At 34.1% G+C, this 15,731-nt stretch overlaps 2 protein-coding genes across 14 annotated transcripts in view; one reads left to right on the top strand and one right to left on the bottom strand.

Annotated features, from left to right (window-relative positions):
* Nucleotides 1-9,053, top strand: part of POF1B (POF1B actin binding protein) — a 103,662-nt gene extending 94,609 nt beyond the window's left edge. Inside the window, exons 16-17 of one of the 2 annotated variants that reach the window (XM_004064460.5) lie at nt 3,573-3,687; nt 6,462-9,053. In XM_004064460.5, the coding sequence (XP_004064508.2) occupies nt 3,573-3,687; nt 6,462-6,467 (121 nt within the window). In that variant the 3' untranslated portion in view covers nt 6,468-9,053. Of the gene's footprint in view, nt 1-3,572; nt 3,712-6,461 lie in introns of those variants that run through there. The other variant, XM_019019018.4, reaches the window with a different exon arrangement.
* Nucleotides 9,054-12,584: 3,531 nt separating this feature from the next.
* The window catches only part of ZNF711 (zinc finger protein 711), a 29,218-nt gene continuing 26,071 nt past the window's right edge, over nt 12,585-15,731 (bottom strand). For all 12 annotated transcript variants that reach the window (XM_055376934.2, XM_019019826.2, XM_055376932.2 and 9 more), the window contains one exon: nt 12,585-15,299. In XM_055376934.2, the coding sequence (XP_055232909.1) occupies nt 14,122-15,299 (1,178 nt within the window). In that variant the 3' untranslated portion in view covers nt 12,585-14,121. The remainder of the gene's footprint in view (nt 15,300-15,731) is intronic.

Raw genomic sequence — 15,731 nt, 5'->3', positions numbered from 1 at the left:
TCTAAAAACAGTCTTTATCAATTCTTCATTATTCAAAAGTATTTTTGTTGTGTATAGATGAGTAAGCTGGTCATTTTTAAAAAATTTTTAATATACTTTAACTTCTAGGGTACATGTGCACAATGTGCAGGATTGTTACATATGTATACATGTGCCATGTTGGTGTGCTGCACCCATTAACTCATCATTTGTATTAGGTATATCTCCTAATGCTATCCCTTCCCCCTCCCCCCACCCCACGACAGGCCCCAGTATGTGATGTTCCCCAACCTGTGTCCAACTGTTCTCATTGTTCAATTCCCACCTATGAGTGAGAACATGTGGTGTTTGGTTTTCTGTCCTTGTGGTAGTTTGCTCAGAATTATGGTTTCCAGCTTCATCCATGTCCCTACAAAGGACGTGAACTCATCCTTTTTTATGGCTGCATAGTATTCCATGGTGTATATGTGCCACATTTTCTTAATCCAGTCTATCACTGATGGACATTTGGGTTGGTTCCAAGTCTTTGCTATTGTGAATAGTGCCACAATAAACATACGTGTGCATATGTCTTTATAGCAGCATGATTTATAATCCTTTGGGTATATACCCAGTAATGGGATGGCTGGGTCAAATGGTATTTCTAGTTCTAGATCCTTGAGGGATCGCCACACTGTCTTCCACAATGGCTGAACTAGTTTACAGTCCTACCAATGGTGTAAAAGTATTCCTATTTCTCCACATCCTCTCCAGCACCTGTTGTTTCCTGACTTTTTAATGACCGCCATTCTAAGTGGCCTGAGATCATTGTGGTTTTAATTTGCATTTCTCTGATGGCCAGTGTTGGTGAGCATTTTTTTCATGTGTTTGTTGGCTGCATAAATGTCTTCTTTTGAGAAGTGTCTGTTCATATCCTTCACCCACTTTTTGATGGGGATGTTTGATTTTTTCTTGTAAATTTGTTTGAGTTCTTTGTAGATTCTGGATATTAGCCCTTTGTCAGATGGGTAGATTGCAAAAATTTTCTCCCATTCTGTAGGTTGCCTGTTCACTCTGAAGGTAGTTTCTTTTGCTGTGCAGAAGCTCTTTAGTTTAATTAGATCCCATCTGTCAATTTTGGCTTTTGCTGCCATTGCTTTTGGTGTTTTAGTCATGAAGTCTTTGCCCACGCCTATGTCCTGAATGGTATTGCCTAGGTTTTCTTCTAGGGTTTTTATGGTTTTAGGTCTAATGTTTAAGTCTTTAATCCATCTTGAATTAATTTTGTATAAGGTGTAAGGAAGGGATCCAGTTTCAGCTTTCTACATATGGCTAGCCAGTTTTCCCAGCACCATTTATTAAAAAGGGAATCCTTTCCCCATTTCTTGTTTTTCTCAGGTTTGTCAAAGATCAGGTGATTGTAGATGTGTGGTATTATTTCTGAGGGCTCTGTTCTGTTCCATTGGTCTATATTTCTGTTTTGGTATCAGTACCATGCTGTTTTGGTTATTGTAGCATTGTAGTATAGTTTGAAGTCAGGTAGTGTGATGCCTCCAGCTTTTTTCTTTTGGCTTAGGTTTTTCTTCGTAATGTGGGCTCTTTTTTGGTTCCATATGAACTTTAAAGTAATTTTTTCCAATTCTGTGAAAAAAGTCATTGGTAGCTTGATGGGGATAGCATTGAATCTATAAATTACCTTGGGCAGTATGGCCATTTTCACGATATTGATTCTTCCTACCCATGAGCATGGACTGTTCTTCCATTTGTTTGTGTTCTCTTTTATTTCCTTGAGCAGTTGTTTGTAGTTCTTGAAGAGGTCCTTCACATCTCTTGTAAGTTGGATTCCTAGGTATTTTATTTTCTTTGAAGCAATTGTGAATGGGAGTTCACTCGTGATTTGGCTCTCTGTCTGTTATTGGTGTATAGGAATGCTTGTGATTTTTGCACATTGATTTTGTATCCTGAGACTTTGCTGAAGTTGCTTATCAGCTTGAGGAGATTTTTTTTACATTTTTTTTTAAAAAGTACTTTAACAATATTGCTCTTCTGTCTTCCGACTTTCATTGTGACTGAGAAGTTTTTTGTTAATCTTATGATTATTGTTCTTTGAATAATGTCCTTTCTTCTCTGAGGCTGTTTTTAAGATTCTCTTTCACTGGTTTTCAGGAATTTGATAATGATGTGCCTCTCTGTAGTTTTCTTCATGTTTCTTTTTTTCACGTTCACTGAGCTTCTTGGATACGTGTGTTTATAGCTTTACATCATGCTTGGAAATAATTTGGTCATTATGTCAATTATTTTTTTCCACCACCAATCCTGCAGGACTTTAATTATATATATATAAGGACATTTGATATTTTCCACAGTTATTTCACGCTGCATTCATTTTTTTCCGTTTTCTTTTATGTTTTATTTTAAATTATTTATTTTGATGTATTCAAATTTGTTGGTCTTTTTGTAATGCAGTGCCTAATCTGTTGTTAACTCCATCTAATTTTTTTAATCTTTAGTAGTCCAATGTGGATCTTTTTTATATTCTCTATTTCTCTCCTCACTGTGTTCATGCTTTCCTCTAACTTCTTGAATATACCTTGTATATTTTGTATGTTTCTAATAGATGCACATTTACCTACTAATTTTTTTATCAGTGTTGTCTCTTGGTCTGTTTCTACTAATTTATATTTCTCTTCATTATTAGTCGTATCGTCCATTGCATGACTATTCATTTTTTGTTGAATGCCATGAATTGTGATTTTATATTGTTGAGTTTTAGATTTTCGCTAGGGTATTACTTAAAATATTTGGAGTTTTGTTCTGAGATGAAATTATTTGGAAACAATTTAATACATCCAAGCCTTGCTTTTAAACTCTTTGAGAATAATCTGTACTTTGAGGCTAATTTTATCCCACTACTAAGGCAATATTCTGCAGTATCTATCTGATGGCCTCTATATCAGGAGAGCTTTTCACTCTGGTTTGGTTAGTGGAACACAAAACATTACCATCCCTATGAGAGCTCCCAAAATTGCCAGCCTGCTCCTTTCTAGTCATTATTTCCTAAGTCTTGGTAGCTTCTTCACATACAGGCACACTGATCAGTACTCACCCAAAGGCTTTTGGGAAAACCTCTACAGCTGTCCTGACCTCTCTCTATCTATGTAGCTCTCTTCTGTCTGATACTCTGCCCCACAAACTCTGGGTGCCTTTGCCTATATTTACTCTAAACTTTATCACCTTATCTTGGTGAGACTGCTGGGATCTGTTTAGCTTCCTTTTGCTTATCCCGTGACCAAGAAAATCTCTCCAGGCAGTGAGCTAGGCACTTGTAGGGCCCATATCATTTGCTTCCCTTTTCTGGGGTCACTGTCCTGTGCTGCCAGTGGTCCATCATGGCCAGAAACAGAAGTCCCTCTATTTTATTTTCTTGAAAATAATGGTTGTACATCTCTGTCCATTGAAATAGGGTTTTTTATTTTTTTGTTTTTTCAGTAACAGTTAAAAAGTCATTCAGAGCCGAATTGGCTTAATTAGGGCAATCAAACTAGGAGTGACTAAAAAGGAATGAAAGTTATTTTCTCATGCAGCCTGTAAACTAACTCTTTTCTTGCCAACAGGTACAGGACACAATATCCAATCCTAGGCCTCCTATATGATGACTACGAATATATACCACCAGGTAGTGAAACTCAGACTATTGTGATTGAGAAAACAGAAGACAAATACACTTGTGTAAGTTCACTTGGGCATTTTTAGCCCTATTTTGACTATATATGTACAGCCTTTTAAAATTGAGATAAAATATCAAATGAACTAAAAACTTTGAGTATTTTTTTCTTTTGAGATTTTCTGTTTCTATTATTGATATATAGTGGGAATTAAGAAATTTTGGAAAGATTCATACATGTGGCAATATAATTGATTATTTAAGCTATAATATAAATATAATTTTTGCCCCTCAAAAGGAAGAAGATTAACATTACTGATATGCTAATTTTATTTATTTTCTTGCCTAGCTCGGTAGTTATTGAATGGGTTCCATTAAAATTTTCCAAAACAGTTTCCCTTTTTCTAAAGCAGGTAGCAAATATCATAGACAATTATGAAGGCAACTGGAAAATGGAGAAGAGGCATGTTTCAATAGAATTTGTCTTGCAATCTTGCATGTGGTACTTATTCCTGTGGATTATATATATATATATATTATATATATATTAGGATTTAGAAAGAAGAGATGTTTCTAGCTTCCTCACTAGAATGTAACATCCTCCAGCCTTAAATCCCACAGTTATAGTGAGGTTGCTGAAGAGTACTTTAAACATCATATACTCCAATATTTACTCTACCTTCTACAACATCCTCCAAGATGGCCAGATGACATGGACCTTAGCATCTTTCTAAGTGGTCCAATCCATTGCTAAGGGGACTGATTATTGAAACCTTCCTATAAAGGACTGAGAGCTACTTCCCTAAAACTTTTACATATTGCTCTATTAACTTTTAAAGTAGTGATCATCAAATAGGGGATATATAGTTGTCCCTCAATATCCATGAGATATTGGTTCCAGGATCCTCTACAGATATCAAAATCTGTAGATGCTCAAGTCCCTTATCGGCATAATATTTGCATATAACCTATGCACATCTTACTGTATACTTTAAGTCATTTCTAGCTTACAATACCTAATTCAATGTAAATTCTAAGTATGTGTTATACCGTCTTGTTTAGGAGGTAATAACAGTAAAAAAAAAAGTCTGTACGTGTTCAGTACAGAAATGATTTTTTTCCTGAATATTTTCAACCCATCATTGGTGGGGAACCCATGAATACCAAGGGCCAACTATATATTCCCTAGCACAGTTGCTCTCTACAGCAACAATTTTGTACCTTACAGGACATTTAGCAATGTCTGGAGACATTTTTGGTTTTCACAACCAGAGGGGTGGGTGTTATTGGCATCTAGTGGTTAGAGAACTAGGATGCTTCTGAACATACTACGATGTGCAGGACAGTCTCCCATAACAAAGAATTATCCAGCCCCTAATAAATAGTGTTGAGGTTGAAAAACTCTGCTAACAGAATGCTCTTGGGTTTTTTTCCTAATTATATACTCCTACACTGGTGCAAGAGATTCTAATAGTAAGCCACTGGTAGGGATCATAGGAATGTGTGATATCTTTCTGGTGAAATGAACAGAGAAATGTTTGAGGATCCTAGTTCTCAAATCATACAGATCTGACTTAAAACACTGTGAAAACGACAGCCTTTGACTTCTTATGATAAAATTATCTACCTGTCAAACTACTGAGGTATAAAAGTAGGCAAAACTAAATCTATGGCTATTAAATGAAGAAATGGTTATCCTTGTGGGGTGGATACTGATTAAAAGGAAGCATAAGGAGAGATTCAAGGTCTTAATAATGTTCTGTTTCTTTATCTGGGAGATGGTTACATATGCATGTTCGGTTTGGGAAAATTCATTTATTTGAATACTTATAATATGTCCATTTCTTTCTACATGTTTATTATACTTCAATAAAAGCCTTAAAATGCTTAAGTGTACCGTGGTGAGCAATAGACAAATATACAAATATCAATCCAGTATTCTGCAGAACCTTTTGAAAAATATTTAAAAATTATGCTTCAGATGTATAGTTAATAAAATTAAACATCTAAACATCTGTTAAATAACTTCTAGAAACATCTTTTGGTTGAACAAGCTCAAATATTTGAGTCAACAAAAAAATTCAAAAAGTTTCTTTAGCGCTGAAGCCCTTCTTTAACTACAATCCAGCCATCAATCTTTTAAGTATGGTTGTTATCATCAATGAAAACAACCAATGTTTAGTAATCCCAAAGTAAAAATAACTGCATTTAAACTCTGAAATGTCGTTTTTGTTAGGTCATTAGATAGCTGAAAATTACTTACTACTAATTATTAACCCATAGAATTTAAAATTGGCCACTCAAAGATAATTCGATGCCCAAAGTTAAGACTGAGAAGCAATTGCTGCCACTAACCCTAACCACATGTATCCCAGAGGTGGCAATATGAAGACCTGCCAAATAAAGTTTCTACAGAATAGTAGCCACTACTTCTCTCTCCATTAAAAATGTGCAGCAGTAAAAATCAAAATTGATATTTGAAGAATCTATAGATACTGATAGCAAGGTCAGAATATATTTAAATGCATTCACAGATGAAAATCCATATTTATTAAGAGACAATTGGACATATTTAAACTCTAAATATTACTAAGAAGGAAATCTACTTAATTGTCCTTCACTCTTGCTTAAAGTCATTTGAAACATACCATGACTAAAGTAAGAAAGACAAATCATTGTTTCATTGAATATATATATATAAAAGAGTGCCACAAAAGTGCAATACATGTCCTTTGGTTTTATACATACCAATTTAAATAATTTTCCATAACTTTGCATATAGTAACAATGACTTTAATTATGAACCAGTTGTAAGATAACCTTTTTTTTTCTTTTCTAGCCATGAATGGATCCACTTTAAAGTATTACAACTCAAAGCCGTTTTTTGTGTGTGTGTGTGTCTCTGCATTAGTACTTTGTTATTTTTCCATCACTAAAGGCCAATCAGAATTTGGAACCATGCTGCTACCCAAGAAATCTAATGGAATGAATTAGTTCTGTAGATGACAATTTCTTCACCCATTTATGAGACCTAAATCTTTTCCATAACACTCATGTATTCAGTATAACAACATACTAACTGAAAGAGGGACCTGATTGTTTAAAGTTTGATTGCAGACACTGTAGAACATAACTCATTATGTTTCAGATAGGGTACCTCCTAGATATCGAACTAATTTGTTGGGGTAGAGATTTTACAAGTCATGCCATTAGAAGATTTTCTCTGATATTATATGTGCAGTTCAGTTACAAGATGAAATCATGTTTTTTTAACAAAAGAGATAAAATACAATTGAAGCAAAAAATAACAGCTAGTATATAATATATATAGTCTGTATTTGCTTTTCACACTAGGCCTGATGACTAAAAGATATGCTTTATTACACGCTATTTTCATCTCTTAAAGATATAGCTAAGTCAAAGGTGATGATTAATTTCATTTAGCAGGGAAGTGGAATAATATCTTTTGAAATAACTAAGTCCACTAAATTATACAGTATGCTATTCTGGTTCTAAGTACATATTAGTCCCTTGGCAAATCTGTTCTTTCAAAGCATACCTTCCCCAAATGAGCCTACCTACTTCTTAAAAAACATATAACACAATATGGTAGTAGTAGGTGTAAGGAAGGTAAGTTTTTTCATAGTGGTATGCAAACATATCATTGAAATATTACATAGATATAAAGACTTAGGGAATAAAAATAGCAACAACAAATACTTGATAGATTTATCCGACTTGGGAGAAATATTTTGTAGCAGAGTATTTAGTATACTTAGAATTTGATTTAGCAATTGGGCTTTAATGACCTTACAAAGTGAACATAACTGAACACAAGTATTTTTTCAATGCAAGATGAGGATGAAAATTTTAAATTTCAACCCATCTGGCTAAAGTTAAGACTTAGCAAAAATTAAAATGTTGCCTTTGTCCAAGTATGGATTAAGGCAACAAACATATTTGGGTGTATAATTTGAAGTTTTGGACTGAAATATCTTTGCAAGTATCCACATAAAATTCTGTAATGCCTTATAATTATATTCTAATAATTATGCATTATACTAAGACACCATTAAGAAAAGTTGAGGCACTACACTAAATCAAACCATAAATGAGGAAAAAACTTTTAATGTTATTTTCTGGAAGTGTTCAAATAGGTCTTGATATGAAGCTAAAAGCCTTATTTATATTATCTTAATATTTCGGCTAAAATGTTAAGCTCCATAACATGAATTGATACAATTCCAATTTTATCAATATTTTGTGATAGAAAAATGTTACTATTCTTCATAAGCTATACAGTCCTTACATTTTTTCCCTTGGTGTAGGAACAACGGAGGAGTTTCTCCTCTGCTAACTATTCATATATGTAACTGTAACAAAAGTGTACTACGTTATGCACACAATACAAATAATATAAGGGGAAGTTTTATTAGCTTAGTAGGAAATTGTTATTATTAAGGTTTAAAAATGAGAACAGGTGTGAGTTTTCCAAAATACTTAAAAATAATAGTGTCAAAAATTCGGGGGCAGTTAAGGAGTCATGGAAGGAACTAGAGGTCACTATATTAAGTGACATAAGCCAGAAACAGACAAACATTGCATGTTCTCAATTATTTGCGGGATCTAAAAGTCAAAACAATTGAACTCATGGATATAGAGAGTAGAAGGATGGTTACTAGTGGCTGGGAAAAGGGGTGTGCGAGGGGAACTGGGGATGCTTAATGTGTACAAAAACTATGTAGTTAGAAAGTATAAATAAGACCTAGTATTTGATAGCACAACCGGGTGAGTATAGTCAATAATAGCTTAATTGTACAAATAACTAAGAGTATAATTGGATTGTTTGTAACACAAATAAATACTTGAGTGGATGGATACCCAATTCTCCATGATGTGATTATTTCACATTGCATGCCTGTATCAAAATATCTCATGTACCTCATAAATATATACACCTATTATATATCCACAAAGATTTTAAAAAGTAAGAAGCCAGCACTTTATTGGCTCATTTGATCCATGGATAGTGAATTGGGGTCATAACAACGTCCTTATCATACTTAACAATTTTTTAAATTGTAATACAAAATGTGATGATATAAAGAGCTGTTCTATATATTTAAATGACTATTTAAATATATGTATTTCTTTTCCAATTTGTGATTAAGATCAATAGAGGTAGTAGTGATATATTTCCCTCTCATAAGTTTCACACTGCTTATCTCTGAAAACTTCAAAGTTGTCAGGTGAGGAGTGCCTATTTATCTAATTTCTATTCCAGTATGTTTTCACTTTAGATTTGTCACATAAAATGGAGACTGCGCAATGACATGCAAAGTAATCTGTTTATGTGTCTAAATAAAATATGTGAAGTATTTACATGGTTTGTGTGAAAGTCCAAGTAGGAAATATGCAGAAGGATTTTTAGCTTAGCTGTATATTTTTGTCAGGAAATTATCATCATGTGAATGTTTATGTTGGAGCTAACAAGCATCACTCTCATTAAAAACAAAACAAAAGCAGAAAATTTCCTTATGTGGACTACTTTAACATAGTTCAACCTCCAGTTGAAGCAAGTTTCTTCTTTAAATTAGAATTTCTTTGCTTTCAAACTTAGATTTCTAAGTTCCATAACTCACTTGTTCCATAAAGCATTCTTCCCATCCTTGTAATGGTGCTTTTGCTGCCTTACTCCTTCTTAACATAGACAGTACAAAAGGAACAAAATAAAGCTTTAAAAAACTTTCCATCTCACTACCCAATTTAGATCACCTTAACAAAAAGCCATCATCACACATTTCCCATTATTGCAATCTACAAAGATGACATGTTTCTTTTGAAAATAATTCTTTTGAAAGTAAATAATATGTTGTGAAAAGGTTTCCTTATGAGGTACATCTTCCCCACCACATGCCAAAACTAAATTGACTGGATTTCCATAGTATTTTTTGTCCAGTTAAAAAAATACAAAGTATTTCATGCACAACTTAGGATATATGAAATAGTACATAGAAAACATTTAAATAAAGGAAGTAATAAACAAGCGCATCTTTCTTAATAAAACATTTAACAATATTTAGTCCTGAAGAAGACATACCTCAGAATTGTTTTATGAGAAAATTAGATAGCTAGGCAGTCTTGGTAATCTTAGATTGGCCTGACACAGACAATGAGATGTTGTTAAGTTCATAGCCTTTATGTTTGGTTTCCCATCCTACCACATTAAAAAAATTCTTTTTCAAATTGAAGTATATGTTCCAGAGATCCTTTATGTTAAGGAACAGTGCTTCCAATGTAATGCTTTGATTCTGTAGTTTGTTTGCTAACAGTGTTGAATACTTATAAATCATATGTGCCAAGATCCAATAAGACAGACGAATTTCTTTAAATGGGAGAAAATATAGGCTTTTTGTTCTAGTTCCCTAAAAGGGTCTGATGAGCCAGCCATGTCATGATGGGTGAATGGTGCTGGAATCTAGGATAAGAGGGTTTTGGAATCAGATGGGAGTGACTAGGACTTACATTATAGGTTAAATGAGATAGTGTCAATATTGTCAATTGGTCCAGATTTTAAAATGGAGGAGAGTTCCCTTTGGGGTAGTTACTTGGGTAATGCTCAAAGAGAAAGGCATAACTGAAACAGGCAAGCGACACATTTTGTTTGAGACATCTAGTGCTATGCCCTTGAAGTTACAAATTGGCCAATTTCTTCTGCAGGACCTTTAGGAATCTAAAGACCCCTCATAACAATATCCAGTTATTATCCAGGATCCAAGACTCTAAGAGATCTTTCTCAATCAGTTCCAAATTTACAAGTTATAATTCTTTTGGAAAGACAGGGTGGAGCTGAACAAAGTTGGAAGATTGGGAATGGTCTCAAACCAATTATATTCTAAGGTTCTAATCTAGTCCTGCAGCTTCTCTAAAGCCTTATTAGTTCAAAAAAATCGTACTGCATAGAATTCCAAGCCTAGTCAGCTTTTTCTTGGTTCTCACAAGGGGAAGTTGAAAGAGTTAAATGAGATGATTATTTTGTTCCTCTGCCTTCATAGAGGACGAGTCATTTCCCCCTTGGAAGTAGGCATGTCAAGAATTGTGCTATATCCTTCAAAAATTGTTGCAAATATGTCTGGGATTTGCTACAAATTAAACTAGTGGGGGAAGGATGCATCAAAATAAGCTAATCAGGTGTAAGTGGATGAAGGGATAAGTGAGGAAGAATACAAATGAAACAAGATTAGCCATAAAGTGATAATTGTTGAAGCTGGGTGATGGCTATATAGAGGTTCATTATATTTTTCTATTTTTGTACACGGTTTTCTGCAATTAAAGGGATATATATCTTTAAGGGAAGTTCAAGGTTCAAACTAAACTTGTGGTTGTCATGTAAGAGACAGGAGCAGTTGAACTTAAGGGCCCTATCTGTGTAAGAGTTCCCAAATACTATCTTCTCCATCATGGCATAAGCAATTCAAAAGTGACAATTGGATAAATCCATCTACACATATGACCCTGAACTGTTCTGGAAAAATGATTTTTCAGTAATTCCCAATTTTTTCTTTGTCTTGTGAAGGTCCTTTGACTTATAGATCTACATTCTAGGTGGAATCTGTCCTGGTATGTAGGAAAGCCTTATGCCAGGAAAATCTGTATTTTAAAGACAATATTTTGTTTGTAACATGGGCTAAGTTCATGTCTGCTCTACCTGGGCTGGCATTTTCTAAGCCCAATATACAAGTAGAAGAAAATCCATATACTTTTCTCCAGCCCCACTGTAACCATGACAACTAGAATAACCACTTAGACATGGCTGCATCCTTCAGCTCCTCTACATTTCTTAGAGCCTCCAGAGTGATTTTCAAAACATATAACAGTACTGTTTTCCTTAACTTTTCCCAAGGACTTCCCGTTTCAAACTTCTCATAGGTGTCATCTCTCTTTTTTTTTTTTCTTTTTTTTGAAACGGAGTTTCACTCTTGTCACCCAGGCTGGAGTGCGATGGCGCGATCTCGGATCACTGCAACCGTCTCTTATCACTCCCCCTTGCTAACCATTGTCCAGCCAAAGCTTGTTGCATCTCAGGTTGTTTGCATCTGCAGGTTTCTCTGCCTTGCTCTTCCACAAGACCTTCATATGGCTAGCTCCTTCTTGCGACTCATATCTCAGCTCTAATGTCATGTCCTCAGTAAGAATTCCCTCTGTCCACTCACCCACAACTATCTGTTTAAGCAAAGTAATTAACATATGGCAGAATTACAGCAGATGCTTTTGTCTACCACCTTATTACTCATATGGTGGCAACACATGGGAACTTAATAGGAATGCAGAATTGTAGGCCCCACCCCAAATCTATTGAATCAGAATATGCATTTCAGCAAGTTCCCTAGGTGAGCTCTACAGACTTTAGATTTAAGAAGCACTGGTCTAACATGTGAGGCTGATATTTTCCTTTTCTGCTAGTGATTAATTAATAATAATTCAACTGACAAAGAGTCTTAACTAACAGTGCCATATATATAGAATTCTATGAAATGCTCACTGGTTTGAACATAGAAAGTTATTTTTATGCTCATTTGCAGAAATCTTTGCCAAATACACACAACAATACTTTTCCTTTTGAATGTATATTGGGAACATAATTAGATGTATTCACTGCTCAGGATTGTGTCATTTAAGCAAGTTAAGAACTTTTAGTTTTCTCTCTAATATGAAATCTAAGATCTTAAAATGGACACTTTTATTTATAGTATTTCATTATGATTTTAGCAAATAACATACATTCTTAAGAAATATGCATTACATAGTCATCGTAACCATTTAAATTCCTAGTTCATGTTGTTGTTCATGAACAAAATTCAACAAGACATTAAAGAAAGGACCAATCTGCCTAAGTAACTCTTAAGTGAAGTCTTTTAATAAAAAATATGGAAACTTTAAATAAACTCATAAAACCATGAAGTGCAATAAATGCTTTTTATTGTATGCTCATTTCAATGAGTAACATTTAGAAATAATAATCCCACATAACAGTAGCGATCTTATTTTACAGCGTGTACATCATTTACAGCCACATAACACACAATTTTAGTAGATATTCCAAATTTAATATTCTGAAGTTAAGAAAGATAAAAAATTTATTCTCAAGGAACTGATTCTTATCTGGTGCAAAAACAGAAAGGTGAACATTATTTGAAACACAAAGCCACAATATAGCATGAAGTAAAATTACATTTTAATTATGTTGAACAGCTGAATGTAAACATGAAGCAACTAAAACTTAAAAGTACATATCATATGCATTACATTTATGAACAGGATTTTCATAAAATTTCCCTAAACCAGCTTTTAATATTAAGTGCCATTTTGATTTGCAGCATGCTAACACAAAGCGTTGTTAAAGGGATGCATATTTTAAGTTTATACACTGTAAACTAAATATCCACCTCCAAACTCTATTGGCAGCAGATTGCTCTGTTAAATACTGCATAAACACTGCCTCATATTGAAAATGCATGTTAATCATATGGTATATAGATTTTAAAAATCAATTTCAATAATGGCATAAAATTGCACCTTTAAACATTAGAGCAAGTAAGACTAGAACAATCATACTTGCTAAGACTGTCCTAAAAAAACTCTAGACATTATAATATTTAAGAAAACTGTGTTCTCTCAAATTAATCTTTAGATCATTAAGAAATATAGTGCTGATTTTGTTTGCAACGCTAATGTTGCATCTATTTTAGAAAGCCACATTTGACTCAAATATACTTTTGTCATATATGCCATACTGAACAACAATCAACTTGAACATCAGAAAAAAGGGAACTTTAATCTTTATAGACTTCACCTTAGACCTCAGCACCTCAGCACAGAATGCTATATTTTAAGTATCCTATCCTGTGATAAAATATTAACAGCTCTGAATTCTTTTTTAATAGTACTGAATTAATCTAACCTGTTTTCCAGTTAGTTTTCCTTTAATGAATACACAAAACTTTTGTCATTTCTGGAATTTAATTTCCAGGTACAATATAAAAGGCTCAATGACTAAGTGACTGACGAATGACCACATTTTGTTTCCCCGCCCCATTTCTAAAATTGCATAAAAGTGGGTTTGCTTGCTATAGCAAAGCATCACTAAACTCAATTATGTATTCTCTTTTCAGAAACATTTGTATCTAACATAATCAGCCAAATAAAGTATTTGTCTTTGCTTTTCCCCTCTGTAGTTTAAGTATGCATATAATACTATTACACAGATACTTAAGAAGTTTTTCTGTGACCATTCTATAGTGCTTCTTAAATTCTTTAAGTAATTTTCAAAGGGCTATGGGATCCCCCGTGAATTCAAATATTTTAAGATCTTTAATACAAAGAATGTAAAGTCATGGTTTAGTATCAAGCTTTGAAACCCGGTGAGACAGTTAGTGAGAGTTTTCTCCCAAGTAGCATATCATATCTCCTAAATAGCTTCTTTCTTTATATTGATCTTATTACATAAGAGCCTCTTTGTGGTGCCTCATAATATGCTGATTTTTTTCTGATGGTCTTCGGAATCCCTTCTTGCAGAATTCACACCTGTGTGGATAGTCTTTTGTATGTATCGATATCACATGTCGTTTAAAGCCAGATGCATCTGTAGTGCTGTATTCACAATACTCACATTGGTAAATCTTCCTTCCAGTATGGGTCTTCATATGTTTTTTTAGCTCATTTTGTTGTCTGAATCCTCTCTTGCACCTTTTACATTTCAATGGCTGATCTTTAGTATGAACTGAAAGGATATGGCCACTAAGAATAAATGGATCGGATGTTTTAAAGTCACAGTGCCTGCACTGATGAATCTTCCTACCCTTATGGATATCACTATGCTTTTTGAGCTCAGAAGGACGATGAAAACCTTTATCACAGACCTCACATTTGTGAGGAAAATCCTTAGTATGGACAGATATGATGTGCCGCTTAAGGTCACTTGAATTGGTGCTCTTATGGTCACAATGAGGACACTGGTGTGTCTTATGTCCTTGAAACAAATCCAGATGGCGTTGAAGCTCCCTCTCATCACCAAATGCTTGGGGACAATGCTCACATTTATATGGCAAATTGTTACCATGTTTAGACTTAATGTGAGTTTTCAGATTTGATTGATCTGCACACCTGAAAATACAATACTGACACTGATATGGCTTCTCACCAGTATGGGTTCTCATATGTTTCTTGAGTTCAGAAGGATGTCGAAAACCCTTCCCACACTCAACACAAACATGAGGAAAATTCTTGCTGTGAACAGCCAACAAATGCCTGTTTAACAGTCCTTGTTCTGCAGTTTCATAGTCACAGTATTTGCACTTGTGCATCTTCGGCTCCTTGTCTCTTAAAATAAGTTTATTGGAACTCAGTGGACTAGCCTCTCTGTATCTTCGTGTGTATTCTGTAAATTCATGGGTTTTGTCGACTTTGTTTATAAGCTTATGGCTTTCTAAGTGGTTATGGAAACTCACTTTCTTGTTAGTTGTAAAGTCACAATCTGTACACTGATATTTTTTTCTCATTAAATGATCAGGATGATTCTTCATGTGTCTTTTTAAGAATCCCCTGGATTTAAACTTTTTTGTGCAAATATGGCAAGGGTACACTGTGAGGGGCTGTCCATCAGGACCTATTATAACAGCTAGATAAAGAAAAGAGAAAGTTGTGACATTTGGTCAGACTGTTTTAAAGGATTTTATAACAAAGGTGCCAAAACTAGTTGGCATTCACTATGTGAAAACAATACTAGTTGAATGAAATCCTGTAATATAAAAAATACATAATAAAAGCAATTTATGGCAAAGTAGCTCACTAAAAAGTAATGAGCAGCACTCTACTATGAACCACTCACATGCCAAAATGCAATATCATATATACTTTGAATACCAAAAACAGGTACCCTTTATTTTTAAACCAACCTGAAAATTCTCTGTAAAAGTATCTTTGGAATAAAGAGCAAACAAGCATAGTTTTATTAAGTACCAGTCACACAAAGTAAAAAAAAAAAACAATTATCTATAGCATACACAAACAGGTACATGGAGAGTAGAACTTCCAAGTAAACCATAGATAT

The sequence above is a fragment of the Gorilla gorilla genome, chromosome X (genome assembly GCF_029281585.2).
Source record: "Gorilla gorilla gorilla isolate KB3781 chromosome X, NHGRI_mGorGor1-v2.1_pri, whole genome shotgun sequence".
Lineage (NCBI taxonomy): Eukaryota > Metazoa > Chordata > Mammalia > Primates > Hominidae > Gorilla > Gorilla gorilla.
The sequence above is the reverse complement of the archived record's forward strand: the minus strand, read 5'-3'. Positions and strand labels throughout refer to the sequence as shown.